Source organism: Lepisma saccharinum, chromosome 8 (genome assembly GCF_977018435.1).
Source record: "Lepisma saccharinum chromosome 8, izLepSacc3.1, whole genome shotgun sequence".
NCBI lineage: Eukaryota > Metazoa > Arthropoda > Insecta > Zygentoma > Lepismatidae > Lepisma > Lepisma saccharinum.
Genome location: NC_139236.1, coordinates 61,058,552 through 61,074,715, shown reverse-complemented (window position 1 = coordinate 61,074,715; position 16,164 = coordinate 61,058,552). Strand labels below are relative to the sequence as shown.

The 16,164-nt window shown below is 34.5% G+C and overlaps 1 protein-coding gene across 2 annotated transcripts in view; it reads left to right on the top strand.

The window, feature by feature from the left end:
* Positions 1-12,667, top strand: part of LOC145991048 (TBC1 domain family member 14-like) — a 122,476-nt gene extending 109,809 nt beyond the window's left edge. For both annotated transcript variants that reach the window (XM_083126748.1, XM_083126750.1), the window contains exons 8-9: positions 3,742-3,955; positions 5,451-12,667. In XM_083126748.1, the coding sequence (XP_082982874.1) occupies positions 3,742-3,955; positions 5,451-5,647 (411 nt within the window). In that variant the 3' untranslated portion in view covers positions 5,648-12,667. The remainder of the gene's footprint in view (positions 1-3,741; positions 3,956-5,450) is intronic.
* Positions 12,668-16,164: the final 3,497 nt, after the last annotated feature.

Sequence of the window (16,164 nt, the reverse complement as noted above, 5' to 3'; positions counted from 1 at the left end):
TCTTTTCATGAAAATGTCAGGAAAAAGGCAACTTCTTTTTTCCAAGGGAAAAATTTTACCGACAAAGGAAGACCGTCTTTGTTGTTCTAAAGCAATGCGTTTCCCTCACCCCTGGAAACTGCATTGGAAGGAAGTTTGTATATCGGTACCCGAGGTCAAAAGGAATGATTTCCGTGCAGGAGCAAGTGAGGTTGGGAGTTGGGGGAGGGGGAAGAGGGGTTGTTGAAACTGCATCCTAATAATGTAAAGAAATGATTTTTGGGGATTCGTCCTTCCCCCCCCCTCCTTCCTTCATATATACGCCGAATGTGCATACATTTTATATCGTCTGAATCTGTGATTCATTTCGCGTACAATGATATATCATTCAACGGCAATTAGCCTCTGAGCTACAGTCATTTCAAGGTACAGCTGCATTTTGAAGCTTGAATCAGTGGCATGCTGACCATTCCTTTTGGGGGTACAACTCGCATTACATTGGTCATACGATAATAATGCAAATATTTTGGTGTTCCTTACATGTCAGCGGTAATTTCCATGTGCATGTTGACACTGTCATGTACTTTTTTCTTGGGGGGAGGAGGGAATCCCCATTTTTCCGAAATTTTGGGGGGTGGTGGGAAATGCCATTTTTTTAAAAAAAAAAGATTTTTGAGTGTTCTCTCCCTCCCCTCGCCACATATACCCCAAATTTGCATAAATTTTATATAGTGTGAATCTCTGGTTCATTCCGCGTACAACGGTATATCACTCATCTCTATAGAGCAATTAGCCTCCGATCTACACTCATTTAATTGAAACTCTGCATTTTGATCAAATCGGCTCTGGCATTAAGGGGGTTACATGTGAAAATGGCCTTGGGCTCCAAAAGGTTAAGAGCCTATGAATCAGTCCACAGAAACAAAATAAGCATTTAGTGCAAAATCTGGCTCTAGTGTTGATGTACTGGAACTGGTAGATTACAAATTATTTATTTCCCATGTGTGGCACTGTGGAGTGTGCAGGACTGAATAGATCAAAATGGTTGAGGTGGTTCGAGTATATGAATAGGATGGGACCATTAAGACTTTCAGCGAGAGAATGAGTAGCAGGAAAAGACCTCTAATTTGTCGAATTTCCTGGTTTCTCTCTCTCTCATTTTTATTTTTGAGATTATCTGCAATGTTCTCTGAATTTTGCTTAGTATATTGTGTGTGTGTTTTTTCATGGTGGGGTTGACATGTAATTTCTGTTATGAAATATGGAAAACTATAATGTGGAGGCTAAAATTCTTCCTGAAATTAAATTTGAAATTGTCGTAATTCATATGGAGGTTGAATTAAGCCTGGCATTGCAAATGCTGAAAAGATGGGGCACTATTAGTTTGTAACTATGATCTGACTTTGCCTTTTTTGTTTCAAAAATGTTTTTTGTAGGATTGTATTTGTTGCTGTGTAGAGATTTTAAATGGTTTTGTAGTTCCTTAACCTCTTTACTTCTATAACATTTCAGAAATGTGTAGGTGGAATTCTTAGTTTCCGAAAATGTTTACCTCGTGGTTACTTTGCAATTGTGCAATTCAGATTTCTCTATATCTGTATCTAAAGCAGTGATTTAGTGTTGTTACTCATGCATAGGGACAATGAATTTTTACGAATGCGCAAAAATGTAAAATGTGAAAGAATTTTAAGATCCTGTAAATACTAGCATACTCATTGATGAAATGTGCATGAATTTTATTCAAGAAGTAATGCAATTTTGTTTTGGGGAAATATTAGCAAATTAGAACAGAAGCATGCAAAACATGGTAGTCAACACTTTGCATTTGCGTTGCCAATTTGCCACAGAAGTACAAATGTCAAGTAGCATTTCTTTCCTCACATCTATCACTGAAAAGCCGCGGTGGCTCAGTCGGTAACGCGTCTGACTACCATGCTCAAGGTCCTGGGTTCGATCCCCGGCCGGTTCAAATCCGGGAACTTTTCTGACGGAAGCGGCCCCGGCGCCCACCCAGCGTCGAATAACATGGGTACCTGGGGAAACCTGGGGGGTAAAGGCAGTCAGGGGCGTGATGCTGATCACATCACCCCCAGTCACGACCGGATCAAGAAAGTGTGGGGCGTTACCCCCACACCCCCTATACGCCTTCATGGCGTGGTGCTAAGCACAGGGGAGCACTTTACTTTTTACTTTTACTTTACATCTATCACTGTCTCAGTCCTGCTCTGCTTCCCTTTTGCTGAGTGTCCCAAAGCAGATTTCTTTGCATAATTACTTTCATTCAAACTATCTACATACGCAATTGCACCAGCTCAGCAATCTACAGCCATTTTTGCATGGTTCAAACATTTGATTTCACTGTTGTTTTTACCAGTGATCTAGCGCATTTTTTACTTCATTTGCAAATTTTCATTTACCATAAATTTATGTCCCTACTCATATATCATTTACAGTTGCATGTTCTTGCTCTTGTTATCTTTTGAAGATGTGACTAATCATCGTTAACGAAGTCATTCTTGATAATCTTACCTGTTCTATATTTCTGTCAAGAACCTGTAATTTAGTGCCAAGCTTTACCATTTTTTAAATAAAATTCTGCAGTTTTTACCCTCCACAGAAAACTTATTGCACTTACCTGATAAATGAAGAAGGTAAATAATCTAGATAAGGCATAACTTTCACCACATGCCATCATTTCACTAAGTAATAAAGTCTGTCACCACCCAAGTATTTTCTCATATAATTTAGATTTGGATTATACCACTAGTCCTCTACAATTATATATACTAAAGGCTGACAATTTGACTAACTTTACTTATTAAAATATTTAACAGAATCAGAGGCCTTTGTGGGAAGTACGAAAAGTAAATAGTATATTTAACAATTTAAATTGGCGAGAGCCTTCCCTTTCCATAGTCACATGACCTAGTGACGTATTACTTCTCCAAAAAACGGAAACAAACAAACAACGATTTGCACACAATCTGACTCATATTCCTTTGCGAGTGAGGAATAGCGTTACAAGTCCAGCTTTTGGCATGTACTGTACTTACTTTGCTCTCTAGCTTTCACCACATCATGTGGCTTTCTTAGGAAGCGATCAGCGTATATCAGTTGCCAGCCAGAGATGGAGTGGGAAGAAGTGACAGGGTACTGCATTGTCTTTTTTCATTTAACCTTTTTTAACCTCAACTTACCTTCCACATGTTTTAAACCTTGACTAATCTTGTCCATCTCCTGAGGAAGCCACATGCCAAACACTGGACTTGATTACTTATGTCAATAATCCTTTAATGGAACATTTTATATCAGATCAGCAGAATATCAGTTACTGATTTCGGTAAAATTTATGTGGTACTCTATCAGTAAGTCCCTCACCTTAGCTGTGTGGTCTAAGGTATCATGTTTTGAGCTCTGCTATGGGATGCATGCTGGTTCGAGTCTCTTGGGGAAAGGTTAACAACCTTTCTCATGAGGTTTTGGCCAGTGTATGGTACTGGTGGTCACTCACCATCATGAAATTGGGGAGCTGTGAATAAGTAGCATAACCTGGTCATGATTGGGTTTATCGTGCTGATCACACGTCATTCCGTAACTGGTTTTATGATCTCCCACCTCTGCTGAGGCATGTGGGAATGAGGCCGGCAGTCGGTGGGTAGGCACTGGTCCTCACAGGCTGTTGCGCCACAGGTTATGAAATTTTTACTGATAAAGTAAATAATAATATCAGTCCATCTTTAATATAAGATTTTTTTGTTTCAGATGAAGGCTTACTATGCTACTTACAACGATTTCTTCAGGGAAAATCTGCCCAGGCTTTCCGAACACTTTTCAAGACAGGGTCTGAGTCCCGACCTCTATTTGCTTGACTGGGTATACACCATTTTCTCAAAATCCATGCAGTTGGATATAGCATGTCGGGTGTGGGATGTCTTCCTAAGAGATGGAGAGGAGTTTCTATTCAGGACAGCTTTAGGTAAGTAATTGTATGAATCGTGTAACTCTCTTTCTCAGTATAAGCTGCAAAATTACACACTTTTTATAGTAAATCTTGTAACATGAAGAAGCAAGAATAAAACAAAAAAAAGTAAAGTGCTCCCCTGTGCTTTGCACCATGCCATGAAGGCGTACATGGGGTGTGAAGTTAGGGCCCCACACTTTCTTGATCACGGCCAAAGGTGGAGTGGAGGGTGATGTGATCAGCACTATGCCCCTGGCTGCCTTTACCCCCCAGAGTTTCCTCCGGGTACCCACTCTATACGATGCTGGATGGGCCGGAGCTGCTTAAACAGGTGGAAAAAATCCCAGGGAAATTATAAAACTGCTAAAAAAATTCCTATTAGGTAATTTTTAATCTAGCTTAATTTTCCAATATGCATTGTAGGAAAGGAACTGGTCAAAATGTTGATTATCGTTGTTTTTTAAAATCTTTCCTTTTCCCCAAGTATTTTTGACATCAGCTCAAATTACTATTTAAATTTATTACAAATGGTGCAACTTCCTTTTGTCATTTTTTTATTCATATTCAAGGGTCTTTCATGATTTTTGCAAGAAATATAACTAACTCGCTGTATAGGGACCCCAGGAATAGCATCCCTCTCTAATAACCCTTTTCCCAGGAATCATGAAAAAATTGGAAAGAAAAGTTGAAAATTTGAAGGAAATTGGCCAAAAGAAATACTTTTGTTGCGCTTAGTTTGGTCGCTGCATTTGCAATTCCCGTGAGAATGCTGTCCTACTCATGAGTCACAACTGGGTCAGATAATTACTGTTGTTAATGTAGTGTACATCATATAATCATAGACAGACATGACTATAGTTACGGCATATGTATATTAAATGTAAGCTTGATGCTGATTTAGGTGCACACATGTCTGTGGTACAGCATTTGAAGCTGCTATGTCCGACTACATTTACTTGGCCAGCAAAGATTTTGTTACTAGGCAAACTATGCAAGGTTCTGGGCAAAGTAGGGCCCATGTGTTCTCAGTGCAATTCAAGTCCAAAGTGCAGCCCCGTTCTTTTGAAAATATTGATGGTAATCCGTGGTTGTAACTATACTTGTGGGGTATCACTGCATTCGTGAGGATGTTCACTGTTATAAATAATAAAGTTTTATTTATGAAGACCTTACAGTTTTGCAACTCATAGTTGTTATATTAGGCCATATGATGCATGGTTTCATGTTCTTGCTCTTTGTTTTTTAAAAAAGGTTGACATCTTCTTTGTATAAATCTGCACCCTTGAGGTATCATTAATATATCATGCAATTTTTCCATGAGAGTAATTCAAAAATAGCCCTAAGTAAGATTTTAATGCAATATTTTGCATATGGACATTTAGGGGGGGATCAAAATTGGTCCAAATTCCAATAACTACCACTTCAAAGTAACAACCCTGAATGGTCATAGAATCGAGAGGTAAATAATCAGGTAAGAATAAAGCATTTATGTTTTGTCATCCTATTCCAGGCGTCCTCCATTTGTACCAGGATGTTCTAATTAATCTTGATTTCATCCACGGAGCACAGTTTCTGACCAAATTACCCGACGACGTTGTGTCCGACCAATTGTTTAAGTCCATAGACACAATCAAGATGAACATTGGCAAACAGAAGTTTAGCGAGGCACTGGCCTACCATATTGAAAAGAGCAGAGAACCAAGCTGAGGAACCATGACGTCTAGCAATGGTGGCATGAAGTGAATCGTCATTGGACGGATTGTGGATGCTCGGAGAATCCACAGTGGCTCGCTTGAATATATGCAAATTCCGGAACGCTTCTACGGTTGTGTTCAACAGATGCAATGCATTCAAGATGGATTTTTCTTGATAAGGGTGCTGAACTGAATTTTGCTAAGAGTAAGTTTATTACATGCAATTACAGGAGTACAATTGCTTGCTCTTTTTTCATGTGGCATTATGCTACTTTTTGCAGGAAGGAAACATGCAAATTATATGGGTAGATCTGATTTTTTAAGCATTACTGTTATGATTTTAAACAAAGTAATTATTTACCATCTTCATCTTGAAAGATAATAAAATATCGAGTGCTCAAGGTTATGCATGTAGATTGCGTAAATGATAGTGTTTTTTCCCCATGCAGTTTTGTGGTCAGTGGAAATATGTTATTATTGACATTTGACTCTTGAAAGCAGTATTTTGCTTGAGCCAGATTTCTTGAGGTGCTATGCTAATACAACATGCTCTTGAATCCTAACCAAGTGGCAAATAAGGAGAAAGGTCCAACTATGAATCTGGTTAGCTCATGTGAATGGATGTATTTGTCATGTTAAGTGTGCGTGTGGGTGTGTGGGTGTATTAATATATGTGAAAATGTGATCATACGTGTGATTTTTGACATGTCTCCCAAATGAACACAAATTACTGTATGGTAATTGTGAAACATTTGCGTTTCATTATCTTTTGTGTTCATTGTGTTTCTTCTAAAGGCTGGTGGATACAATTAACGCCAGTATATTTCCCTGAAAGTATAAATCTTGGCATAATAGAAAAAGATCTCTCTATAGAACATAACTGAAAATCATCAATAGTTTTAGTGCATTTCGTGAATGATTATTTGGTACCATTATTGACCAATACCACACATAAGTGGTTATTCCGTCTGTTATGTAGTATCCGTCCATATAGTTCATTTTAAAGTCCATTAATTAAATTTCATATATAGAAGACAAGGGAAACTGGTTTACACTAAACATTTGTTTCTTTCTGAAAGTTTCATTGACAGTTGTAATGGAATTATGACATATTGCCTGAAAAATATTGAGTCAAAATAATTTATCCTCTGCACAAAAGATAATGTCCAGTAGTATTTCAGCATTTAACATAAGGCACCAAAACATAAAGCTGTAGGTAAAGTTTGATGTTCACTGAGTTCAAGGTAAATACCCCAAAGTATTATTATAACCAGGAAGTTATTTTTCTTTTAATAACATTGTTTTTCTGTTTCATAGTAATGCTTGGATCACATCAGGATTTTTCAATATACAGTAGAGCGTCGATTATCCGAAGTAATTGGGGGACATGGGTGTTCGGAAAACTGGTTTGTTCGGATAATCTCTTTAAGTGTGTATTACAAAGTAACGTACAAAGGCAACTTTAGTAGGAATATATAGTATGTGGTACAGTTTATTAAACAAAAATATGTACATATTACATACGCATTTTGCATGAACAATACACACAGTACACAAAATTAACGTTTAAAAAAATCCTTTATTTTGGTCTGTCTAAGCAAGCCTACACGCTTACGAGCAGCTAAGTCACGTACTTTTTTCATTACAGATATCTGAAAGTGAGCGAGTACACAGTTCGGTTAAGGGGTCGTTCGGTTGACCGACGTTCGGATAATCGACGCTCTACTGTATTTGAAACAATTTCAAATACACTGTAATGCCAAGTGCTGTAGTTAATATTGACTATGTTCCCAGTATTTCGTAAACTTTTTGTTAGTATTGTCAGGGACTGAAGGATTCACATCAGAAGATGACCAAGCATAGTATTTTCCTTTTTTCGCTGTCTATATAAATATATATACAAATTATACTTTAGCTCTATAGCTAAGATTTATTGTCTGCTTTATATCGTATATTAGGGGTAATTTTTACACTTGCATCAGAATTAATTAAAATATGATCTGAACAAAACATTGAAAAGTCACTTTCTTACAATTAATAGCACACTAGAAAATGACAGAGTTCAGGAGTAATGTAATGTTAGTTGTTTTACTTGGTAATGCATTACTTTTTCACTACTTATGTTAGTAACACATTACTTTTTCAGTACTTGCATTTCTAACATGTTACCAAAATTTTAAACGATATTTTGTTACTTTGCGTTACCTTGATAAAATTGGTGTGAATGATATTTTTACCAGAACAAAACATATTTTATTATATTTAGATCATTATTTATGCCATGTTGCATTGTGCATATAAAGTTACACTGGGAAAACATACACTGCACAGTTGCGTCGTTGCCTTGTAATCAAGGGGTCCTGGGTTCGATACCCGGTGGAGGCATATAGTTCTTCGGATCCCACTTTAAACTGTAGGTCCAGTCCAGATTAGCCTTACTGTGCATCATACACTGCACAGAACAGACATAATACTTGAGTAAACAAGTAAATGTTCTTTGTATAACAAAGTGGTAACATATTATTTTTGAAAAAAAAAAGTAATGGTAATGCATTCCTTTCGGAAAAAAGTAATGATAATTGTAATATGTTACTTTTTTTGAGTAACTTACCCAATTCTGAGAATCAATGACAGAACCACTATCCCTGATGCTTTGAAAAACAGCAAAACAGGAGAAATTTTATAAATTTCACTGATTTGTATGATACATAAAAAAATCCACTTTACTCACAAAAAAAAAATATAATTACCTATTGATATTAATATATTCCACTAATGTACCAGTGAGCTCCAGTGTGTTATTAAGGTATCTTACGAGATCCTCCACAATAATCCAACTCTCAACACTAGCAAAGAACAATCTCATCAATTTTGACTTCCAATTTTAAAGAAAATGGGAATAACAATAATAAATTAATTGGTAGATCAATACAAATGAGATTGTCTAATCAAGTGCATCAATAATGACGAGCCTGTGGCTATAATATACTGTTGCCTTTTAATCAAGGTTCAAGTGAAGGCAAATTGCACAGTGGTTCAGATTCCACTTCAAGCTGTAACCAGTTTTAAAGCTATCTGAGCATAAGTCATCTTGGTGGCCGAGCACTTTGAATATGCTGGTGTCATGATCTTGCCACTGCTCCGAGTCCTAACGTGGGTGTCCCTTCGTCTAATCACCATTTACCTTCAGTGCAGTGATTATACAGAATGGATACTAGGAAAGTGGTTAGCCTTCTGCCATAGAGAATTAGTGCAATGTTACATGAAATGTCGAATGTTAGTCTGCTATGTTCTGTGTATTTCAATGGTCAGGTTGAAACTGGGAACACAGAAACACACTCAAGAACTGTGGGGGTCTTCCTTCTTCCCCCTCCCTTGTGATAAACAAGGGTTAAGTATTAACAACAGGGCTTGAGTGCTATTCATTGCATGCTTGATAGGAATGATTCTATTCACTGCCTTCCCAGTTGGTGTTTCCTCTAACCTAAAGTGACTTTTCAGTGGCATAGTGGTAACGTTGCTGCCTTGTAATCGAAGAGTTCCAAGTTCGATACACGGTGGAGGGCATTGTGGTTTGGATCCCACTTTAAACTGTAGGTGCAGTCCCGATTAGCCTATCTGTGCATAAAATGGACTTAAAACAAAAACTCGAAGTCTAGCCTAAAGAAGCAGAAAAGCAGTGTAAAATTATAAAAACTGTTCACACTAATCGAGTAAAAAGTTAATACTAAATTATATCAGGGAGTCTCAGAAATTTATAGGTGATCAAGATGCTAAAATATGTTCAATTCCTATTCGTTAATAATTTTACATACCTTAGTGCCAGTCTTTGTTTCCAAATGGAGGTTCTCAGTAGTATAACATAATGAAGAGCATGTTTACACTTGTTCCAAGAACAGGGGGAAATGTTATCATTGTGGGAATTTGCATTTTGCCAGTTCTGAAATCATCATGTTTCTCTTGTCTTCTTTGTTTTGCTAGTGCTGTCCATTCACTCGTTTATCATTCTTATATATTGATTGCCAGGAGAAATTGCAAGACTTGTAACTGAAAATAAGGTGCCAAATGAACTGTAAACAGGGACGAGAGTAAGCAAATTATTTTTTATTTAGATTGTAATGTGATAATGTTGCGTCTATTTCATGATGTTACATACAATGCAGTTAACACCATGCCGGACATTTGGCCCGTGCCAGTGACGTTATTTCTGAAAACTTCTCTCCTTTTGGAAAAACTGCTATGATATTCCAAATCATGAATTTTTGTGTAATTTGCTTTCACTGCTGTCTTCATAACCGTGATAGTTTTGTGGCACCAAAAGTTTGTTTTCTAATACTGGTATCTAGACAACTGCAAAAGCTAACTGCTCAGTGTTGTAGATAGAATTCTAATCAGATTTAATTTTACAGAATTTGGAATATCGGAAATGAGAATTTTCAGAAACAACATCATTGGTGAAGGCCAAAGGTCCAACATGGCAATAACATTGATTTTAGTTTAAGACTTTTTGTCCTGTACAAGAACATCTAGAAATATAGATAATTCTTATGGATGTCCAATTTAATGACTTTTTAAGGGAGAGAAGGGAATGGTAACCTTTTGTAGTGCGGTTTGGAAACTAATAGCCAAAGTTTTCTATCCATCCCATGGACCTTTTCCTGATATATGTACATAGGCATAGCTTATACCTCCATCTTACAAATTTCTATGAAACTTCTAAAGAATAACTATATTCGCCTGTCAGTTTCATTGAATTCCACCTACAGATGATATGTACCATGCAAGAATTTCTTTACTGCCTCAAATAACATTGTTATAAGCTAATGACATTTCAGTGTGTACTTGTGTGCATATTGTTTTGTAACACTGCGATAAAAGCAATTGTGTTCTAGTGAGATTTTTATTTTCAAAATGATAAAAGACTATAGGCTAGACACGTACTTTCATATTTCATCCATATGTTCAAACCCATCTTCATAAAGTTTGAAAAGTTGTTGAGAAGTTTCAAGGTAAGAAAACATTTAAAAATCTCTCTATGCTGGTAGATCTTGGCTAGCCATGTCTAATCTGGATGTTTTTCAAAGTCTACTTTATGCACATAGGCTAATCGGGGATGTCAAATTTGGAACTAATATCAGGTACATGTCTAGACAATAGTCTGTTGTCTTTTATCATTTATGATGCAGATGAAGTTTTACCTTTCATATGATTGTAATTTTTGCCATGGATTTTTGATCCTTTTTGGAAATTTTTTAGTATTTTTACATTCACTGCAATGGATCTGCTCTAGACGAAAAACTTTATTTATTATTTTTTTTTAGAATGAAACAGGCATAGCATATTTAACAAGGTTTATTTTATACGTTTTCCTCGGTCAATTGTAGCATTTCAAAAGTCTGTTTCAATGAGACATGACATTCAAATTGTGTCCAGTTTTCTTCAAAACAGACTTCAAAATGCATTTTCACTGATTATACTACACCTTTCACACTTAAATTCATCTCTCAGCTGTCACAATACTTGCTACAGGTGCTAAGGAAATCTATGCAAAATTTTTGTGTACCCACCTCCTATCAATTATTTTGTCATAACTTATAATTACTTTCAGTACTAATAAATTTAATGTTGATAATGATTTTTGCAATCACAAATATCACTGATATGGAAGATATTACATTCAGCAATAAATAAAATATGCTATTGTAATACTCAAAAATAGGCATAAGTTAATTTGTACTGAAGTTGAATAAATTTGTTGATTGTAGATTCTCATTATTATTACAAAACTCTAAAGAAAATATAACTATAAGAATGAGATATGAGTAATAAATATTTCAGTAATATAGTCCATGTGTACAGTAAATAATGGGATAATTTTTTGTAAAACCAACATTTGTGATGGAAGTAAATACATGAACAGCAGGATAAGTAGTTTTGTATTTTTATACATTTTGTTTCTTCCCCTACTTATTAGTTCAGGTACTTGAATGCAAATAATGAAAATAATACTCCTGCATATGCAATATGAAAGTCATCAGCTTTACTATTCATAAAATAGTTTAGCACGTAGGTAATGTTTACCAAATACTAGAAGCAAAGTGTGTTCTACTAAACTGAAGAGATTGCTGTCAGATGTGGTTCGCAGCATTTGAAGTAGTAATTGGAAGAATATTAAAAAAATATCTTCAGAATTACCAACTTTTTAAATGTTGTTGTTTTTCATATCTTAGAAATAGAATCAGAGAGTTGTAAAAATGTATTACAACAATCTGCAAGATATTCGGTACCTGTTTGCTGTATTTCTTTTACATATAAATTTTAATATTGTTCAAACTAATTATGGCATCATATTAACTCCCCAAGAATTCATTGTTATACAAGTTATTTACTCTACTATTTCCAAAATTTGGAAATAAGTTGTCCTAGAAGCTAGTTAAAGAATTTGCATATGTTGCCATCATAAATATGTAGTGTGTAGGTATTTCCACACTCGATAAATTTGGAGTATTACTTGTTGTGGTATTCATTTTCATAATTTAATACAAAGTCACAAAATGCCTATGACAGTATAGGTTGTATAATACTGCAGTACTTGACTTTTAATAATTATTTAACATGAATTAAAAACTCAAAAAGTATAGGAATTAAATCTCCCAAGCCTATTGAGTGCATTGTACAGATAAATAATGTTGTGTTCATTTACAAAACTGGTAACGTCAAAAAACCATTTGCAAATTTATTAATTTGAGTTATTAAATACTGTAGATGCTTTAGTCAACCTTCCTCCCTCTATACTGTAATATCTAAAGTGGATTAATATTTTTTTTGTTAATATCATTATTTTCCTCCTGTTCAGTTAGTTAAGTTTACAGCTGAAAAAATATAAATTCTCACAAGAACAATATAACATAGCGTATTTGTATCATACCTGTATTCAAAGCAAGTTCCTTTGATGTGGGGGTTGGAATAACATGCTTCAAAACCAAGCATTGTAAGTCTATCATTCATTCTCATCAGTATGATTAACCTATAATGGATAATAACAAGGCATAATCTGAACCAAAAAATACTGCATGTTGAAATTTTGAAAAAGGTGTTTGCATTGGTAAGTGATTGCATAAATATAATAAGCATCAGCTTGAAGCATAGTAGAATTTCATGATAAGGAAAAAAATAATAGGAAATGGTACAGCTACATATACATGCAGGTATAATAAGTGTGATTTTTTGTAATTGGTTGTATTTGATTTAGTGTATTTTTGCTTTGCTTTTCCGTCACTTTTTTTAGCTAATTGCGAAATTTTGATATTTGTAAGAAGTCATGCAATTTTCAACTTTGTATACAAGAAATGTCATGTACCCAAGGAGAACAAACTATTACAAAAAACCTTTACTTTTCAGTTACAAATGCCATAATTAGATTCAGTGTGGATATAAAAGAGTTATTTGAGGGTTTGATATTTTATTTTAATTGCTATTAATTTTTTTCCAATTATTTGTCTATAATACCAACTTGAAAACAGATAAAAACCATCGCACAATCTTGCCTCTTTTACTATTTGAAAATGACCAGTTCTTTGTAAAAAAGCATGTTCTTCAACATCATTCTTTTGAAATTTATTTACCAATGAGATGTTTACATTTGCAATAGGTAAATAGTTCCACTCATTGCAAAACTATTAAAATCGTAAATAACATATTTAATCATTGTGGAACCTTCCTTCCAAACAAATATGATACAATAACCACTCATTTCTGTAAAGTATGACTTTGAAATCTTAAATTTCAAATGTATTAATGGACTCCTTAAAGTTCTGTCATAAGATCGAGTTGTTTGATTCACATAAGGGGCATTACATGTAGTGCAGTTGAAATTAATTTTACTCTATTCAATGTACTTTTATCAATGAAGCTTGTAACTTTGTTTCCAATTTATTTCTCTTGATAATTCCACTGGGAAATGTTATGTTAATGTTTACAAAACAATGTACAAATATTGATACTACCTTTTTTGTAGTGATATATGTGACTTACTCTTGAATTATAAAGTGTCTTAGCTCTAAGGGTTATGTCAATTTATAAGCTATAATGTAATAATTTCACAGCATAGCATATATTGCTAAACTTGGGAACTTATTATGCATGAAAAGTATTACAAATACCAATTTTAAATCCATAGAAGTATCCTAAACTTATGGGAGACATGTTATGTTTTATGCAAATGTCACAAAAACTCCTTATCTAATATTTATGCTCATATTGTGTCTTTCCTTAAAGTTGAAAATGAGAAAAAATATATTTCTTTTATGTTTATCCAACTTCATTTCTTGCCAGGCATATTTAGTTCTATATTTTCAGTAGTAATATATATATATTTTACAACAATTTGCTTTTAAAATGTATTCAAGTTGTAAATTATTTTTAAAGTATTTGTTGTGCACAAGAGATCTTTATTTTTTCTTCTGGTAAAGTATGTTATGTACAGCATGTTATTCTGTAAAATATAACTTCTGTTGATAATATTATGTCCTAGATGTTCTGTCCATGAAAGCAACAAACTCAAAATTTTGTAAATTGTAAAATAAAGAAATGCTATTGTTGTATATATTGTTACATATATACATAAAATATTCATATGTATGTGTATATATGTATATACACATACATGTTTCCATGTTAGAAAATATAGAATCTCAGTTTATTGCACCTTTTGTTTTATTTAGATATATATGTTCAAATTAATACCTCTTCACAGTACAATTCGTTGCATGTTTGATAAAGTGGAACAAGTGCCAGAAATACGATTTCTCTGTGTAGTTTTTCATATTTTCATCCTAGAATAGAGGCAGATGTGAAATTCCGTGATATTGTAGATAAAAGTTTAGGATTCCCACAGGTAAAAATTCAGATGCTTCTGAATTTTGATGTATGATGCCACAAAAAATAAAACGGTGGAAATGCTAAGAAATAAAACCTAACCTACACAAAGTGCGTAACTAGTAACATCACAAATTGTAACTTGACTAATGTTGACAAAAACTATATAAAAATTGAGTTATTAACACCAAAAATTGTAACTTCCCTAACATTAACAACACAAAGATGCATTAGTATTTCTGCACTTCTCTGACTGTGTTCTTGTGACATTATACATTTAAGGTTGCAGCTTGTGAAAAATATAACTGTTTTAGAGCATATGTGCTGTTGGAACTACAAATATGTCATATTATGATCATTTAAATGGAAATTAATGTAATCTCTCTCGAAAACCTTTTATCAGATCAGTACAGATCACTAGCGGTATGCAGGATTTTTTTTTTTTTTGGAAGAGGGCTGGATTTGTAAAAGTGGATATCGTGTAGCTGCATTCTGGGTAGGGGCAGGATACGCTATAAAATATTTTGTAATTACCATTTTTAATCTTCGTTTTGTAAGTTGTTCAAAGGTAAATATGGTAATCGGTTGTCATTTTAAGAGAGTTTGTGTTTAACACTTTGGTTTGTAATGGCTGCTTTTGTTTCAACATTTGATTTTCTCAAAACCTTAGGAGTTAGACTATTAACAGTACATAATGGAATAAAGAATTAGATAGACTATTAACAGTACATAATGGAATAAAGAATTAGAATGCTCCAATAAAATTAAAAAACCTAAATTATATACTTTCAAGTACATGAAATAGAATTTTGCAACATCTGTAGCATCAGGCATGTGTGCATGCAGACATACACGTTGGATTCCATGAGTACCTGAAACATGACATTTTTCTGTCCTGTGTACATGCAGCCTTGCAGTAAAGATTCACAATTGCCACTGTCATTTATGTTTTTTGTTAGAAAACATTGTTATAGTGTGGTATGGAAACATTATCATGCCAACACACAGGCAGTGTAAAGTTGTATGGTTTAGCCTCCCTTAATGCATCACAATCCGTACATATCTATCAAATTAAATTTTGATTCTTAAGGAGCTAGCTTCGGGGGCAAGGTTGACATTTGTTCTTTGTAAATATCCTTCATCCATAATTTAATTTAATCATTATTCATCGTGATAAGTCGAAAGTGGCTACAGATACTTTAATATGGACCTCGCCAGTTTTCCCCAAATATGTTTACATTCCCGAGGGCAACCCTTGTCCGTAGCATACACATTTTTTATCCTTTTCCAACAGAAAATATGCGTCAGTAGCAACGATTAATCTCTACCCCATGGCTGCATACATACAGGATTGAGCTGTATGATATTATGTATAATCATGATATACTGAAGCCATGAGGAAGAACAAACGTGTTCAATAGTCTGTTGTTGATTATGAGGGATTTAGTTCAGATTCCTCAGGTGCCATGTTGTACACATGTTGAAAGTTATTAAAACCTCATTAGTGCTTTACGTACAGAATGTATTTTATTGTGTCTATCCATGTTTTCATGTGTACCTAAGCATTCTATAATCATTCGGAACATTTCATTCTGGTGCTGCTGTGTGGACAGGATATGATTGAATCGAAGAAGGATTTGTATAATCAAGTAA